We start from the raw sequence: 16,181 nt of genomic DNA, 5'->3' as shown, positions 1-16,181 counted from the left end.
CACACACACACACACACACACACACACACACACACACACACACACACAAGCAGACACATTTGGCTTTGCATGGAAAAAGCTCTTGTCAGGGCTGTCTGCCTGTCTGTGTAAGGTACAACACTGTAACGTCAAGGGCAGAACATTTGCCAAATCAGAGTGATACATACGCACGCTCACACACACACACACACACACACACACAGATCACTGTACTGCTACGTTGCTGCCAAGCACGATTTCAGCCATCAGCTATTGTGTGAGGTAGCGGCTGCTACAGCTGTGTGTGTTTTAAATTTGGGACAAGATGTTTGGGGGAGGGAGGACAGATGTAAAGCTGATAGAAGTCTGGATGAAGGTAAATATCGATGAGTCAGGGAAGAAAAGTATCTTTCCAGAAAGGATTAGAGTAAAATGATGGAAATTGCAAAGTATTTGTGGTCATTGTGACGTATGGGGGGAGGACTTTCAGTATTGTTTAACCATGAAATAATGCCACTGTTGGTTATTGTCAGTGAATGTATAACTCTTAACTTAAACATTCACACAGATCAAAGAGTGATATTTCTTATTCAATGGATTAGTAAGAAGTATATCCATCTATAAATGTGTAGATAGTCAGAAAGGGAATAGAAGATCATTAGGCTGGCAGAAACACTAGATTGACAGCTGTGATCCATGCAGTTTGTTTTGATTAGAATTAAAATGAAATTAATGGAAGAAATAATCTTTGTCTGATTGTGTTTAGCATTTGAACACATTCTGTCCTGCTTTGTCTCTATCTTTCTCCCACGTCTGTATGTGCAGGTTGCTGTCGTCACTTTGACAACATGATTATTCCTGTTGCCGGTGAAGTCGCAGAGGTTTGTTTGACTTAGCCTGACGTAATGCATGCCTGGTTACGCTTCCACGCCTCCCCAAGCACTAACCATCTATCTTCCAAATCTCCTATTAATCACTGTCTGGGTCGGTACCGCCATTTATTCACACCACCTTAATACTCTTTAGTACAGACTTTTATGTGAGTGTGTTCTTTTTAAGGAAAACTGTTTCATAAAAAGATTTTAAAACATTTGCTTCTTTTGTATCTTTTCTCTCAGAGTGCATCACCTAGTAAGTCTGAAACAAAAATACAGTTTTATACATATAAAAGCATATTCTATTCGGAATTGTCCTTAGCTCATTTGCTAAATAGCTTTTAAGCCAGTTGGTATGCAAAAAACTTGATGTGACTTGATGATTTTCTGTAACTTCATATTTCTTTCTCAATGTGGGCAAGACCGTCATTGCACTGTGGTGCAAAACTGCCTAGACGTCACTTTAAACAACATTGACCACATGAGCAATGGAAGAAATAGAGGCTATGGTGCACTTGCTTCTTGGTCTATGGCTTTTTGTTACACACAAAGCAAGACAGGAGAGCCAGAGAACGATACAGGCAGCAAGATGCAGCAACAGCCATGCCAACATCTCGTGCCGCTGTACGTTTTATCTTAAATTGTGGGTTTGATTTTGCATCGTTTGCCAAGCTCAGTTATGGACAACCAGTGACCGGGAGACTGTTGGCATCAAATTTTAGTACTGGCTCGGCTCGCTTGAACACTTTACCAGGCTACCAAACCAAACAGGGCAGAGTCGAGTCATGCTGGAACTAATTAGTGGAAAACTGGTATCAGACAACATTTCTTTAATCAAAGGTCTAATTCTCAGCAAGTAAGCAGTCTAGGTCCAGATAAGATGGCACCTGGATCTAGACCAAGGACCACAGTTACCCGTTTAGTGACCTCTACTTTAGCCATGTGGCGACACATCGGACAGCAGCAGACTCACCAACTGCCTCGGACAGCCCGTAGACTCTTTGGCCATAGGCGTCTGTCTTGTCCCAGATGAAAGTGTAGGACAGATTCGGCTGGGCGGGGAACCATTTCTGGAAGAGACGACCCACTACCGCCACCATGAGGTGAACCTTGGGGAACAGAGACCGAAGATTATGGTTCCATTAATATTTTTGACACTGGAGCTAAAAGTGTTTCGTTTATTTTATCTATAAATTCTTCATGCCAGAACCTTATGAAAACACATTCCGTCTCTCACCTTCATCAGGTTAAATGGTATTGCCGACTGTGTCATGGTGACTTTGAGGACTGGTTTGTATCCTGCAGCCCTGGAGCTCAGGTAGATCAGGTTCAGATCACTGCCAGGAATTGATGTTTGTTCTTGTAACACCTGAGGGTCATGAAGGAAACTTTATTCATGGCTCATAAAAGGATGACTTCAACTCACAGTGCTTTCAGTTCATAGGCCAGCAGTTTATTAAAATCATGTTGCTTTTTCTAAATGTAATGGAAATCGGGCCACTACGACCAGATTAAGGCGGTTTTGCACATTGATTTGTTTGGTTTGATGATCACCTGTTAATCACTGCTTTAAATAAATGAAGAAAAATAGATGACAAAATAGTGCAATGTATTTTCTCTGTTCCCCAAAATGAATTTCAGTGAGTTTTTTGTTCATATTCAAACAATTAAACCACAGCAACCATATTGGTCATCAGGCCCTGAATCCATGCTATACTTTCATGTCGGGAGAGCAAATTCAAGTCTTCTCTGTCGAATACGGCATGACATCTGAATCCCAGATGTAGTACGTGTTTTCCAATAAAATAGAGTCAAAGATAATTTTGGAAGAAGTTGTGATTGCAGGAGTGGATTGTAGCCTTCTTTTGATCAACACTCTGATTTTGCAATTTGTTAGGAATGGCGAGTTGGCTGCTTTATACGTTCTGACCTCATCCGTGTAAATACGATTAAATAGATTTATTTTATAAATTTAGAGTGTCTTGAGCCCTGAAAAGAAAAATTACAATCGGTGTCCAGGAAGTTATGAATTTTATGAAGTTATGAATTCAGACTATTGTAAACTTCTGTTGAAAACTCAAAGGAAATTGAGTCTGCTTCTAGCTTAACAGTAGGAGCCTATAAAGGTGTAAAATACATAAAATAAAATAAAAATGTTAAATTAATGAGTGAGTGAATAAATGAAAAAGATACAGGAGAAGCTAGTTGCGATGTGGTGGTGTCTCATTAGCCCATTTGAGCCAAAATCTTAATAAAACGAAATCAAGTAATTTATGTTGTTGACTAATATGGCTAACAGCTATTTTTATTATTATTATTATTATTAATATTATTATTATCATTATTATTATTATTATTATTATTATTATTGGCAGGGTTGCGCAGTGATTAGCACTTCGGCCTCACAGTACAAAGAACCCTGGTTCAATTTGGACAAGGGGACCTTTCTGTGTGAAGTTCTCCCCTTGTCTGCGTGGGTTTCCTCTGGGCTCTCTGGTTTCCAAAAACATGCAGGTTAATTTGGAAAAATAGGGAAAATTGCCCCGAATGACTGGGTAAACGAAAGGTTGTTTGTCTGTATATGTAGCACTGCGATTGACAGGGTGCAACCCGCCTCTCGCCCGATGACAGCTGGGATAGGCACCAGCATTCCCTGTGACCTGGAGTGTAGGATAAGTTGAAGAAGTTGGATGGATGGCAGGATGGATGGATTGATGGATGAATAATAATAATAATAATAAATACATTTTATTTAAGGCACCTTATATTGTCTCTATACAAGCAACAACTGTGGACATTTGATGAATTACCCACTGACACTACATGCAAATGCTGAAATAAACTATCTGCCTCAAGAGAATGTAAACAGATCAAAACCATCAAAAGTATACAATTCATGTGTGAAAGTCTAGCTACTCTTAGCACACACAAAATACACATACACACTCTCACTCACTCACTCACTCACTCACTCACTCACTCACTCACTCACTCACTCACTCACTCACTCACTCACTCACGTACACAACCACACAGCATATTAACTACTTTGACCTCTTGACACTTGTGGTGGTGACTCTGGATTCCTTTAGTTTCAACAGGCACTGCTTACTGTCAAGTAAAATGTATTTTTTCCTCTCTCTGTCTGCTCTTTGAAGGGGACCAGAATTTGACAACAGCCAAAGTCTTTCTTGTGTAGGCGCGTGAACTGGTTGAGTATTCATCTTTTCAACCACATGAAGAGGCTACGAGTGTGTTTTACCCATGATGGTGAAAGATAGACAATGCAGTTTAAAGATACCATTGCCATTAGAATTTCAGTTATCAGGATAACAGTTATGGTGAGAACATGTAGGCAGGGACTTGAAAACACACTAAAAAACCCAGAGATGTCAGATGGATAAAAACCTATCTGGGACATTACAACACAAAAAATGGCCTCATGAACAATCATGTTAACGCAAGAATCTGATCTTACAATCTGCTCACTTACTATATGCCAAACAAGTAGTTTTGCTGACTTGAAAAACTGAAATGTTTTTTATCTCAACTCAACCGGTCATTTTTTGCATAAACTGATAAGCCTTTTCTTCTCAGCAATCATTAGCTTGACAATGAAAACATATTCAAATTGGTTTATTGTCTTAAACAAATGAAGCGGTTTTGATACCAATTTTTTACTGGGTAAATTCAATATATTTGCTATCCAAGTCAGTAAAAAAAAAAATAAAAAAAAAAATGTTCTCAACATAATTCCTGCAGATACCATATACCAGGGGTCACAAAGCTTAATTTGCTCAATTTATCTTTAATTGTTATCATCAAGAAATAATGATATTCATTAGTGGTTAATCACTGCCCAACCTATTGGTCACACACAATACTGATCTTTGAACTATAAAAAGTCAGAGTTAGAGATAGGCAACAGCGCAAAAATATTTTACAATTTTTCAATGATAATATCTTGATCTTGATTTCATCACAATTCTTTTTTCCATTGATTTTTGAGAGTACATTTCATGTCTGAACAGTGAAGCTAAACCACTGCCTCATGTAAAACATTGGTCTTAAAGAAAAAATAAAATTCAATTCTGATAAAGTACATGCATTGTTTTGATGACTCATATCTTGTGAGGGGAAAGTAACTGATAATTGAAAATGCACTTGATATATAGAGGCCTGTTATCATAGTAAACTAAACTAAATTAAACCATCTATCCATCAACAGTCTACCGCTTCTCTTGCCATCAGGCAAGAGCCAGTCAATCCCAGGGTCACATATACGGACAGACAACCATTCACACTCTCATTCACACATTTTTCCGATTAACCATGTTAATTCATGTTATTGAACTGTGGCAGGAAACCGGAGAACCTGGAGGAGACCCACGCAGACATGGGTAGAACATGCAAACTCCATGTAGAAAGGTCTCCCCGTCAGAACCAACCCAGGGTCCTTCATGCTGTGAGGGAGAAGCTCTAACCACTGGCTAAATAATAAATGTATGTCCAACACAGCCTGGTAGGTTTTTTCGGTTTGATATCAATAATAGTTGTTTAATTAAGAATGCTTTTCTAAGGGGAAACCTTTGATAAAGTTTATAGACGTGAAGTCATCACGTGAGCTCAAAGGAGAGAAACAACAGCCAGTTGTGCTTGAAGTGAGTTGATTCCAGAAAAATGCAGCTTAAGCAAAATACTGCAAAAACCGTTACTGGAAGCATTATGTTTACATACTGTAGTTGTCATGTAGGCACAGATTGAGAGCACAGGCAATAGCTTTTTATTTTCTCCCTGCCACTCTGAGCTGGTCAGTCCTCAGATGGAGGTTATGTCTTCTTTTCAACATTTTCTGAAGTAAAATTGAGCTAAAGAGAGAGAAAGAGCATATCACTCATCTGCTCATCTTGTCTGTGTGAGCTGTAGGAGAACTGACCTGACAGCACAGTGCTATCCTTTTTTTTCTTTTTGTGGAGTGGAGTCTTCCGTCAGGTACTGTTCACACAGATGTCTGTGGGCCACCAATAATGTCCCCAATATGACCCCGGAAGAAACCCATGCAGACATGGGGAGAACACAAACTCCATGCAGAAAGAATCCCCGGTGGGAATTGGAACAGGTTCCTTTGTACGGAAGCACTAAACCACTGCACCACCAAAACACCTACACTCTAATCCTTCATGACCTAATATGAATCTTTTTTTTTTTTTTTGTTTTAAATACATTAATTCATTCATTATCTACCACTTATCCAAATGTTGTCATTTTCCAATTTACACCAATACAGGTAAGTCGCACTGTGGTGAGCTATCTTTAGAACAGGCCTGGGGGGGGGGGTGACTTGTGGTCCTTTGAGTAGACCAGGTGCCCACAGGCACCATGTTGGGGTCCCTCCTCTGTACTGTCATTGTCTGTGTGTACATGATATGGACTTTATATTTGAACTGATGGGAAATAAATAGGGTTTAATAAAGTCAGTTAGTGAAAAAAAAAGTGATGATGATGATGATGAAAACTGTCATTGAAAAAGAATATTTTAAAAGGGCACATAGGAAAGCTCTGGGGAAGAGGCGAAAGAAAATCTCCTTAGGGAATGATCCATTTGGACTGTGTTGGTGTTATACTTTTCAACTGCACTATAGCCTTTTCATTAGCTAGGCATTTAGCGTTCATTACTGATCCATTACTTTCCCTTTAAGACTGCCCTTTTCCACTCCCCTCCTCACTAATGGACTCAGCTCCACCAAAAGCTGAGAAGCGTCTTTCCATTCACTTACTTTTGATCTACACACACACACAAACACACACATGAGCGCGCACACACACACACACGAGCGCGCGCACACACACACACACACACACACACACACACACACACACACACACACACACACACACACACACACAGTAGTTTCACTTTTATTGCACATAGACATGCATGCACACATACGTATGCACACAGGCACTTGTCAAATAAAAAGTAATTATGGTGCGTGGGTTCAGGGTTGTAAAAATACAAAAACACACATGGAGTTTGGTCTTATGTTTCATTTCCTCTGTGCAGGTTAACACAACATGGTGATACCACACACACACACATTCACCAAGACATGAAAGCACACGCACACACCTCTGGTTCTCTCCCCGACTCTTGCACACAAAGTATAATGTGTATGCAATTACAACATTCCTTCATGATAAGCATCAGATGCCTGCTAACAGAAACGTGCTATTAAGCTTATATGCAATTAGAGGCAGGAAAAAGGGTGGGGCTGTGCGTGTGAGTGTGTGTGTGTGTGTGTGTGTGTGTGTGTGTGTGTGTGTGTGTGTGTGTGTGCATGTGTGGGAATATGCCATTAGATTCCTATAAAAACAACCACCCCAGAGCTAAGAACCCTCAGCTGTGGTAAATTTGTACATGAGAGTATGTGTATGTGTATGTGTGTGTGTGAGGGGGAGAGGGTGGGTATGCGTCTCTCCATCCACAACCAAGTCTGTTTGTGTCTGGCAGTTTTTCTGACACTGGTAATTTATAACATTTTGGGAATATTGTTTTTTATGCTTCAACCGCTAAATATTTGCCAAAAACTTTGTTCAGACTGAAAATGAATAAATAAATGCTGCTTCTTTTATTTCATGCAACTTGATTCGACATTAATGACTTTACTCATTATGCCAATTGCGGCTTTACGCTAGCGAAAATCATGCAGGCTTGAAGTTTGCTCATTATATTAAACATACAATTTGCTTTGAATTTCTTTTACTTTTTACTGTTTGAGCTGAGGCTTGTAATCAAACCCGCCAACCCACCCCTTCATTTATGTCCTCACTTTCTATTAGCAGTCTTAGCTTACAAAGTGTTGGGCTCACCGCACAGAAAGGCAATTTTGTAGAAGAGCTCATTAACTCTTTCTTCCTTCAGCAGGGAGTAGCTTCAACCTCATATGTCTCAGAGTCCTAATTTTAGTGGATTGACTTCTGAATTCATCAAACCTTATAATGCATTGAACTTTGATATGTCATCGTCGAGGTTTTTTTTTTGGCAGCTACTTCTAGAAAGAGCAAATGACATCCATTTCATGATATGCATCCTTGAATCAAGTCTTATTCATTCTGACACAGATATGAATGTACAGATCCTAATTAACTAGGGGATATAAAACACTTAGCACATGGTAATAAGGAAGGTCTCAGGAGTTTTCTTGGTACAATTAAATGGGGACAAAAAAGCTAATCAATTTTTTTCTATTATTTATATAGTTTTGAAACAAACACTTAACAAAAGCAACAAAATATAGAGTTTCCTACCTGTGTTTCAGGTATGATGGGGCCATCTTCAGGTGAGCTTCGGTAAAAGGTAGACAAAGGAGAAGCTACGATGACAGGACTTGGTCTGATGAAGCCGCTCAGGTCACAGCTGGGGATGTCATTCTCTTCCTGAAACAGACACGATGTTCATCTGTCACCTATTGTAATCACTGAGTCATCGCTGAATGTAACAAGGCCATTAGACATTTTGTAGATCAGGGGGGAGTCAACCAAATTGACCTTCTTCATAGCCAAGGTGTCCATCACATAGAACACGTTCCAGGGCACCCAAACTGTTCTGTACTGGGTGAGGAAAGGAGAACGCTCGAAACTCAAAGTCAGGGAAGCTCCACCGTTGGCCAGCAGATCAAACCTGAAGCAGAACAAAAAGTGATTATGCTGCCATCAAATTATTATCTTATTAAGCTACAAAGTTCTGTCTGAATAATCTTGACCATTAGAGACCTTTACATTTTAAAACATTTGAGTTGATATTTTTTGCTGACGCACAGGATTTTTTTTGACAAAATAGCGTCCATTATGTCCTATGTCTTTGGTTTCCAAATCAAATAGGAAATTAGAAATTTTGGAAATATCTGTTTTTAAGGTATATTTTCCTGATCTACAGGTACGTTTTCAAACAAATCTTCATTGTCAGGTTTTTTTTAAATTTACATAAACGTATATCAATTGAAATAATAAAACATGCTAATATATGAAACTAATCAACACTAATTTCATGAAAACCACATTTCACAGTCAGCGTTTGAAGATAACCCAAAGCTTATGTGCGCCTGGAATTCATTAGGCACCCCAAGCATTAAATTTTATTTCTGAACAATTCCAATTTTATTTTGATAAGCGAAGCGGTGGAAGCCCACTGATGTAATTTCATCCCTTCCTCTTGAATAGATAAATATCACAATTAAGTCTCTTAAATTCTACCAGTGTGTGAATTTAAATACATTTCCTCGAGGCTGCGTGCGCATTTCATTACGAATCCATATGTTGTTGAGAGGATAACGTGCGCTATTCTGTGTATAAATGGGTGTTCGTGTCCTGCGGTGATTGATTGCATCCTTGTGAATCTAATGCATTTTAAAAGAGTCTTATACCACTCCTCCACATGCTCCCGCCTCTTCAGTTAATGCGCACCAGACTGAGGAGTGGTCGCGCTGGATGTTCCGCCTTTGTATCGCTGATTTGGCTTTTTTCTCGAGTATTTTACGTGTTTTTGTTAAGTACTCCATATAGATATTTCTCAAGTAGATAAACACAAGTCTTTTATCCCTCAAGTCATCCTCCACAAAATGCTGTGTTTGTATCTCTTGAACGGCTGAGTCGTGATAAATTAATTTTGAGTTTCATTCAAGTTTGCCTTGATGCACAGACGTGCGCGGAATCACAATGAGAGTTTTCCCGTCTGTTGTTTCAGAATGTTTCTGTGCTCGTCATTCACACGTTTGCGCGAGCATTGAATTCCATTTCTTACCTAGATGTCAGAGATGAGAGCATTCAAAAATGAGAACGAACACACCAAGTTTGCGATCAGAAATCAAGTGTGATTCACAGGAGAGTGAAAGACGTAGATGTACTGTCGGGTCTGCTTTTGTTTTGAAATATCAAAGTTGTATTTAACATAGTAACATGAGGTGGACGGCGTTCAAAACAGGATGCCATAGCAACGGTGGTTAAACATAAGAAAGGTGATGCAGGTAACGTAGTGACAAAGACCAAAGAATTCCTGCACATTTAAAGTCTAAGATTAAATGCACAGTTTCTCCTAAATAATCTCATCATTCAACAAATTGGCCAAAGGTGTTTATGACAATTTTTATAATTAGACTACACATATGCACATTAGTCCTTTGCACTTTCTGGGACCCACATATTGGGCATACAACTTTAAATACTTAACATTTTCTGCTCAAAATAACACAGTACAGACAGGGCACTAATGGCAGCTTTAAGGTTCATTATCCAGATGGATTATTTAACAGGTGTAGATGAATATTTTACATGTGTTTAATCCAAGGTAGGTTCAAGTTAGGTGTTTGTGCTGACATGTGTGTTTGGAATTCACATTAATAAATAGTTGACGTGAGAAAAATAAATTAAGAAAAGACAAAAAGACATTCAACATTTTCCATTTCATTATTGTTATTATGATGATGATGATGATGATCATCATCATCATTATCATCATCATCATCATCATCATCAAAGTAGAACCAATGACAGAATAATAACATCAATAACTATACCATAACCACTACAATAATAACAATAACAATGATAATAATAATTTTTGTTGCCTTTTTCGTGAGAAAAAATCAAATGGAAAATGTACAACTAATATAAGTAAATGTGCTATTAGGCCCATTGAATGTGCTTTGTGAAAAGTGCCTTCTACTCGCCATCCTGATAATCGGAAAATTAGTTTGAAATTTGTTCAAAACTGGAATTGAATTAAGTCAAATGTGGTGGTACTGTGTTTGAACCTTTATATATGAACCGTGAACCTTTATATATACATACATGCCGTCCTTTCGTGTGACAGTCTGTCCGTGTTCGGGGAAATGGACAAATGACACATTGACCCCAATGAGAGGTGTCCCGTCAGCCGTCAGAACCTGTCCTCGGATTACTGACACCAAGCTGAAAAAGAGGAAAAAAAAGCCAAATAAATGGGGAATAATAATGTTTATCACACCTGAGGTATGCGTCGTTTATGTGAGAAATGGGCATCTGTGTGTTGATGGATTGAGTAAATGAGACTAATAAGAATAAAAACAATCCCCTGATGTCCCTCCTAATGGTGACCGAAAACATGGTGAAAAATGGGGCTGTAGACTCAGTACGTATCTCACATATTTTATCCAATTTTATACACACACAGTCTGTAGTTTTGTAGTTCCCTATTTTGTTTGATCAAGATGATTTAGGACCCAGACATCATGGTTTGCACTTTTATTTACATCTATAGGGCAAGGCTACAGCTATGAAAATTATAGTTTCATCATCTAGACAGCAAAGCATTGCTTTTTATTTTTCTCTTGCTCCAAACATCTTCTAATGATTCCATATACCGCTGCTTATCCAAGGTCGGGTCGCTGATCTTCATCCCGGCCGCTTCCCATTCAGCTGCGAACCACTCAAGTGAGAGCTAGAGATCATGGACTGATGAACCCAATGGAACCACATCACAAAGGGCAGCCCTGGCAGAGTCCAACTCTCACCGGAAATAAATCTGACTTAGAACCGGCAATGACCAAGCTCTGACACCGGTCATACAGGGACTGAACAGCCCGTATACTGGGGTTCGGTACCCCCATACTCCTGGAGTGCCCCCCACAGGATTGCCCATGGTAAACGGTCGAGTGTCTTCTCCAGATCAGCAAAAACATGTTGGCTGGTTGAGCAAACTGCCATGCCCCCTCAGGGACCCCAGTGAGGGTATAGAGCTGGTCCACTGTTCCATGACCAGGACAAAAACCACACTGCTCCTCCTGGATCTGAGGTTCAATGACCCAGTGTAATGATTCCAGCTAACATAAGTTAGGGATTCTCTGAAAAGGGATATTCCACAGAAAACAAGTTATTACTGAGGAAGAAGAAAAAGCTAAATAATGAGAATATTTGCAAACACATCCAATTAAAGTCCAGTTTCAATAATTTTCTGAGTGTGAATTCACAAACCACACTGACATAATATGCAAACATATAAATCTATCCAGCTATACATAGACATCAAAGCAAATCAAGTAATAAAAAAATTCCATGAAATCCATAAAAAAGTTAAATTGAACATAATTTTCATTGAATGTGCAATAGTTCACTACCTGCTGACTGGACTCCAGGAATGTTAAGAAACATGTGCACTGCTTTAATCAAACCTTTGAACTAATTTAACAATAATAGATTAACATTTTTTTTTTTTTTTTTTACCATTAAGCCATCACCCATTCATCCATCACACCATTAGCCAACAGTGATTTATGGTTGAGCACAGGTACACAATAAAACTGTCAAAGAACAGCCAAGGAGTTTGTTTATCCAACCAACCTGTCAGTATCAACTGCCCTTGCTGAATTCAATAGTAAGTCTTATTGACTAGAATTAAAGGTAACAAGATTCTACGTAAAATTGGTTAGTAAAGCCAAACGAAAACCTGAACCTTAAGTTGAATTCAAAGGGACATTCACTGGAAGAGCAAATTGTAACAATTGTCTCTTAACCCTTCATTGCACGAATAAAGTTGTGCGGCGCACTTTCACAGGAAATCACAGTCCACAGCTTTTTCCAAACCACCAGTGCTTTTCAACATAGATTGAAACTTAATAAAACAAAACAAAACAAAAAAGGATTTAAATGCTTCCATCTGTTCATCTGTGATCTCCCAAATCCCTGACGTTTGAGGTTGACTCGAATAAGCGTCCTTTTCACCATATTTTTGGCAGGAATATTGACTGTAATCTTCTACCTTGAGACTTATTCAAAATATCCCTAGTTATTGGTGCAGGCGGGATTTCATGCACCCAGTTCAGTGGTCTTGAGAAAACACCAATTATCGGTTCTCATGTGTCCCAAAACTCTTAAACAAAAACACTTTAAAGCTGGAATTACACACCAACTATTAATATCCAGTTCTATGTTTCCTTGATCCACTTTTATATATCTGCGTACATTTATTTATGAGAGAGAGATCAGTAAGCCAGAATATGGGATTCTAAATTGTTTTCTTTGCTTCGAGGACCTGTCTAGATCTGTGTCACAAATAGAATTGGTTAACTGTAAAAGATGGCAAAAAAGAGTCGCCGGATTACAATTTCAACACTGCTGTCTACAACTCTTGCAAAAAATTGACTTTTTATCAATAAACAAAAGTGATCTCTGCATTTCACCTAGCGAGTTCTATAAGTATAACGGTACCATGACAACTTATTTTTACTCATACTGATTAAGGAGGAAAGTTTTTTCAAGGGGAATACCCCTTTCATATAGCAAGCATGGATATATCAGTTTTCAACTAATGGACACTCACGCGCTTGACCTTGTTTTGGGATTAATGCAAAATTTCTTCTTATTACTTATTTTTTTATTAATATAACACATTTTTTTAGGAAGCCCCATTCCACTATGTAAGTGCAGCAGATTTCCATTACAGGATAGCAGCAATCTTATATTTGCCATGACTTACAGCCTACCAACATCTTTCTTTCATATCATTTAAAAAGTGTTGCGTCGGAGGCAGATGAGGGCAGGAATGGTTTTGAGAAAGAAAACAAATAAATAAGTAAATAAAATCAATGAATGAATGTAATCTGCGTAGTCTGAGCATTGTTTGTTTGGAATTCACAGACAGCAACCTTTCCAGGCTAAATGAAAATAGGGTGAGCAACAACTGTCAACACCTTTTATCCCTTATTAATCACTTGTGTGGAAATTTCGTTCTCTGCAGTTAACCCATCATGGATGAACCATCCACCAGCGCCAGGGGGGCAGTTTGAGGTTGAGTGTCGTGCTCAACAACACTTTAACACACTAGGAGGAGCCAGGAACTGAACCAGGAATGTTCTGTTCCGAAGACAATTGCTCTACCTCTTTCGAAAAAGAATAAAACATCATACCCCTCTGACGACAACCAATGGCATTTGTGAAGAGGAAAAGGAGGTAATTGTAGCCCTCTAAAATGCAACTGTATGAACTGGTTTGTTTTTTAATATCTTTGCGCTATATAAAAAAAGCACAAAGTCACCCACTGCATTGCAAAACTGCTGTTGTTTAATCCCCTGCAAAACAGGGCTGATGTTTTCTCCCTCCATCTCCAAAATACTGTACATGGATTCTAAATTGAATTGAAAGTGACGAAATGCTGGCAGATTCTCAGGGCATTCATTACTTGCTGCACACTGTCTTAGAGTAAAATGTGAAAAACATATATATACCTGGATTTGAGAGCTGGAATTTTGATATATTAATTTTGATTAATTGCAGAAAAAACAGTCTTAAGAAGATTTAAGCATTTGAATTGGCACCATGAACCTTTCCCAGTGGACTAGTTCCAGGGGGACATATGTCACAGACACACAATGTGATAGGATAATGAACCCCTCAGTGCAATATAATGATGGAGTGAGCATGCAGATCACTGCATGCAGAAGATAACTCCTCTGCTAATATGCACAAGCATAGCATCCCCAGCAAATACATGTCAGGCTCAAATTCAAGGCTCAAATACAAAATGACCGAGTCAACTTTGGATGAATTGACCAATTCACTGGTGAAATAGATTGCTGATGACTGTAGACCACTCTCTTTACCTTAGTAGAAGTTAAGTGGTCACAAGAGATGCTGCAGATTGATTCAGCAGATGAGAATTACTAACTGCTATCCAGAAAGACAACGTCCAAACAAACCCAACAGTTGTATGAGGATGAAACGTACTACAGGTCATATTGATGAGGAAACGTAAATGTATCTTCTTCACAATCGGTTTGTAGACTTGTAGACTGATGGGAAGATAAAAAGGAGTTTGAAATTATTCTTTTATTGTTTCAAATATTAAAATGAGGTAAATAGGCTGTTTTATTTTAGAATAATTAAAAAACAGTATCCAAATATTTAGACATTTTTTTGTCTTTGCATACCATTAGTGAAAATATTGTCATGTGGTCACTAAAATGGAAAAACAGTATAACAATAAACTCAGAAAGAAATACCAGAACTCAAGGAAAAGAATATTCTGTTTTGACCTCTGGAGACCGACAATACAGGCCTTATTCATTTTGGATCCAACAGACCTGAATAAATATGAAAAAGTTATTATTGTCTTTGAACATGTTTGATGGAGCTTTATTTCGCTGTATAGCAGTCACACTCAAATAACTCATTTTTTAAGTTATTTTCTTAAATTATACATTTTGCCCGAGTGACCCTCTGCAAGTCACTTCTGTATTTACTTTGTGGCGCTTGAGGATAATTAAAATAGCTCCCGCCTCCTGATTCAGATACTTTCAGGTACTTGGGATTAACATGCCAGAGCAATGGAGAGTGTGGAAAAGAGGTGAAGAGACGGGTTCAAGCAGGTTGAAATGGGTGGAGAAAAGTGTCAGGGGTACTATGTGACTGAAGACTATCAGCCAGAATGAAAGGAAAGGTGTACAAGACAGTGGTGAGACCAGGGATGCTGTATAGACTAGAAACAGTTCCAATGACAAAAAGATAGGAGGCAGAGCTAGAAGATGCTAGGATGGATAGGATTAGGAAGGAATCTATCAGAGGGACAGCTCATGTTAGATGTTCTGGAGAGAAGGTCAGAGAAGACTGAGATGGTTTGGTCATGTACAGAGGAGAGATAGTGTGGAATTGGAGCTGCCAGGCAGGAGGTCTCGAGGAAGACCAAGGAGAAGATTTATGGACGTAGTGCGTGAGGATATGAAGGTAGTTGGTGTGAGAGAGGAGGATACAGAGAATTGCGTTAGATGGAGAAGGTTGATTTGCTGTGGCGACCCCTGAAGGGAAAAGCCGAAAGGAGGAGAAGAAGAAGATCCTAATTCAGATACTTTGTCACCGTCCATTACATGTTCTATGTAAAAAGACAAAAGCCAGTAATCTATATTTAAACAAATACCACAACAAGCAAGTGAAATGAAATGAATAAAGGCCATCCAGGAGCAGGAAAATGGCAGGGTACTTGTCTTATCAACACATTTCTGGTCCTCTCAGTATCTTTTCCTTACAGCATTGCCCTCAAGGAGATTCTCTCTCACTATTTGAATAACAGTATTAATAGCAATCCTTGTTGACGAAGTTGTCAAATAAGATATTCCAGTACATTCTACCATAACATTAATGGTGAGAAAGAAGATCTATAAATATGAGAAGGGGCCCCTTTTACCTTTTATTGAATGGACTTTCTCCGCTGATGACATGGGTTGACTCAGGGCCAACTAGAAAGTGAATGCGCTGGTAGAAAGACCTGGCAGCCTGTGATAACAGGATAGTAAATGATATTAA

The 16,181-nt window shown here is 38.8% G+C and overlaps 1 protein-coding gene across 6 annotated transcripts in view; it reads right to left on the bottom strand.

Moving 5' to 3' along the window:
• Nucleotides 1–16,181, bottom strand: part of tenm3 (teneurin transmembrane protein 3) — a 366,691-nt gene that overhangs the window by 65,754 nt on the left and 284,756 nt on the right. For all 6 annotated transcript variants that reach the window (XM_086142740.1, XM_086142745.1, XM_086142739.1 and 3 more), the window contains 6 exons: nt 16,063–16,151; nt 10,701–10,820; nt 8,403–8,535; nt 8,163–8,291; nt 2,092–2,223; nt 1,828–1,963 (listed from right to left, as the gene is read on the bottom strand). In XM_086142740.1, the coding sequence (XP_085998866.1) occupies nt 1,828–1,963; nt 2,092–2,223; nt 8,163–8,291; nt 8,403–8,535; nt 10,701–10,820; nt 16,063–16,151 (739 nt within the window). The remainder of the gene's footprint in view (nt 1–1,827; nt 1,964–2,091; nt 2,224–8,162; nt 8,292–8,402; nt 8,536–10,700; nt 10,821–16,062; nt 16,152–16,181) is intronic.

The sequence above is a fragment of the Fistularia commersonii genome, chromosome 35 (genome assembly GCF_037954325.1).
Source record: "Fistularia commersonii isolate RoL2024-O1a breed Wild chromosome 35, RoL_Fcom_v1.0, whole genome shotgun sequence".
Classification (NCBI taxonomy): domain Eukaryota; kingdom Metazoa; phylum Chordata; class Actinopteri; order Syngnathiformes; family Fistulariidae; genus Fistularia; species Fistularia commersonii.
The sequence above is the reverse complement of the archived record's forward strand: the minus strand, read 5'-3'. Positions and strand labels throughout refer to the sequence as shown.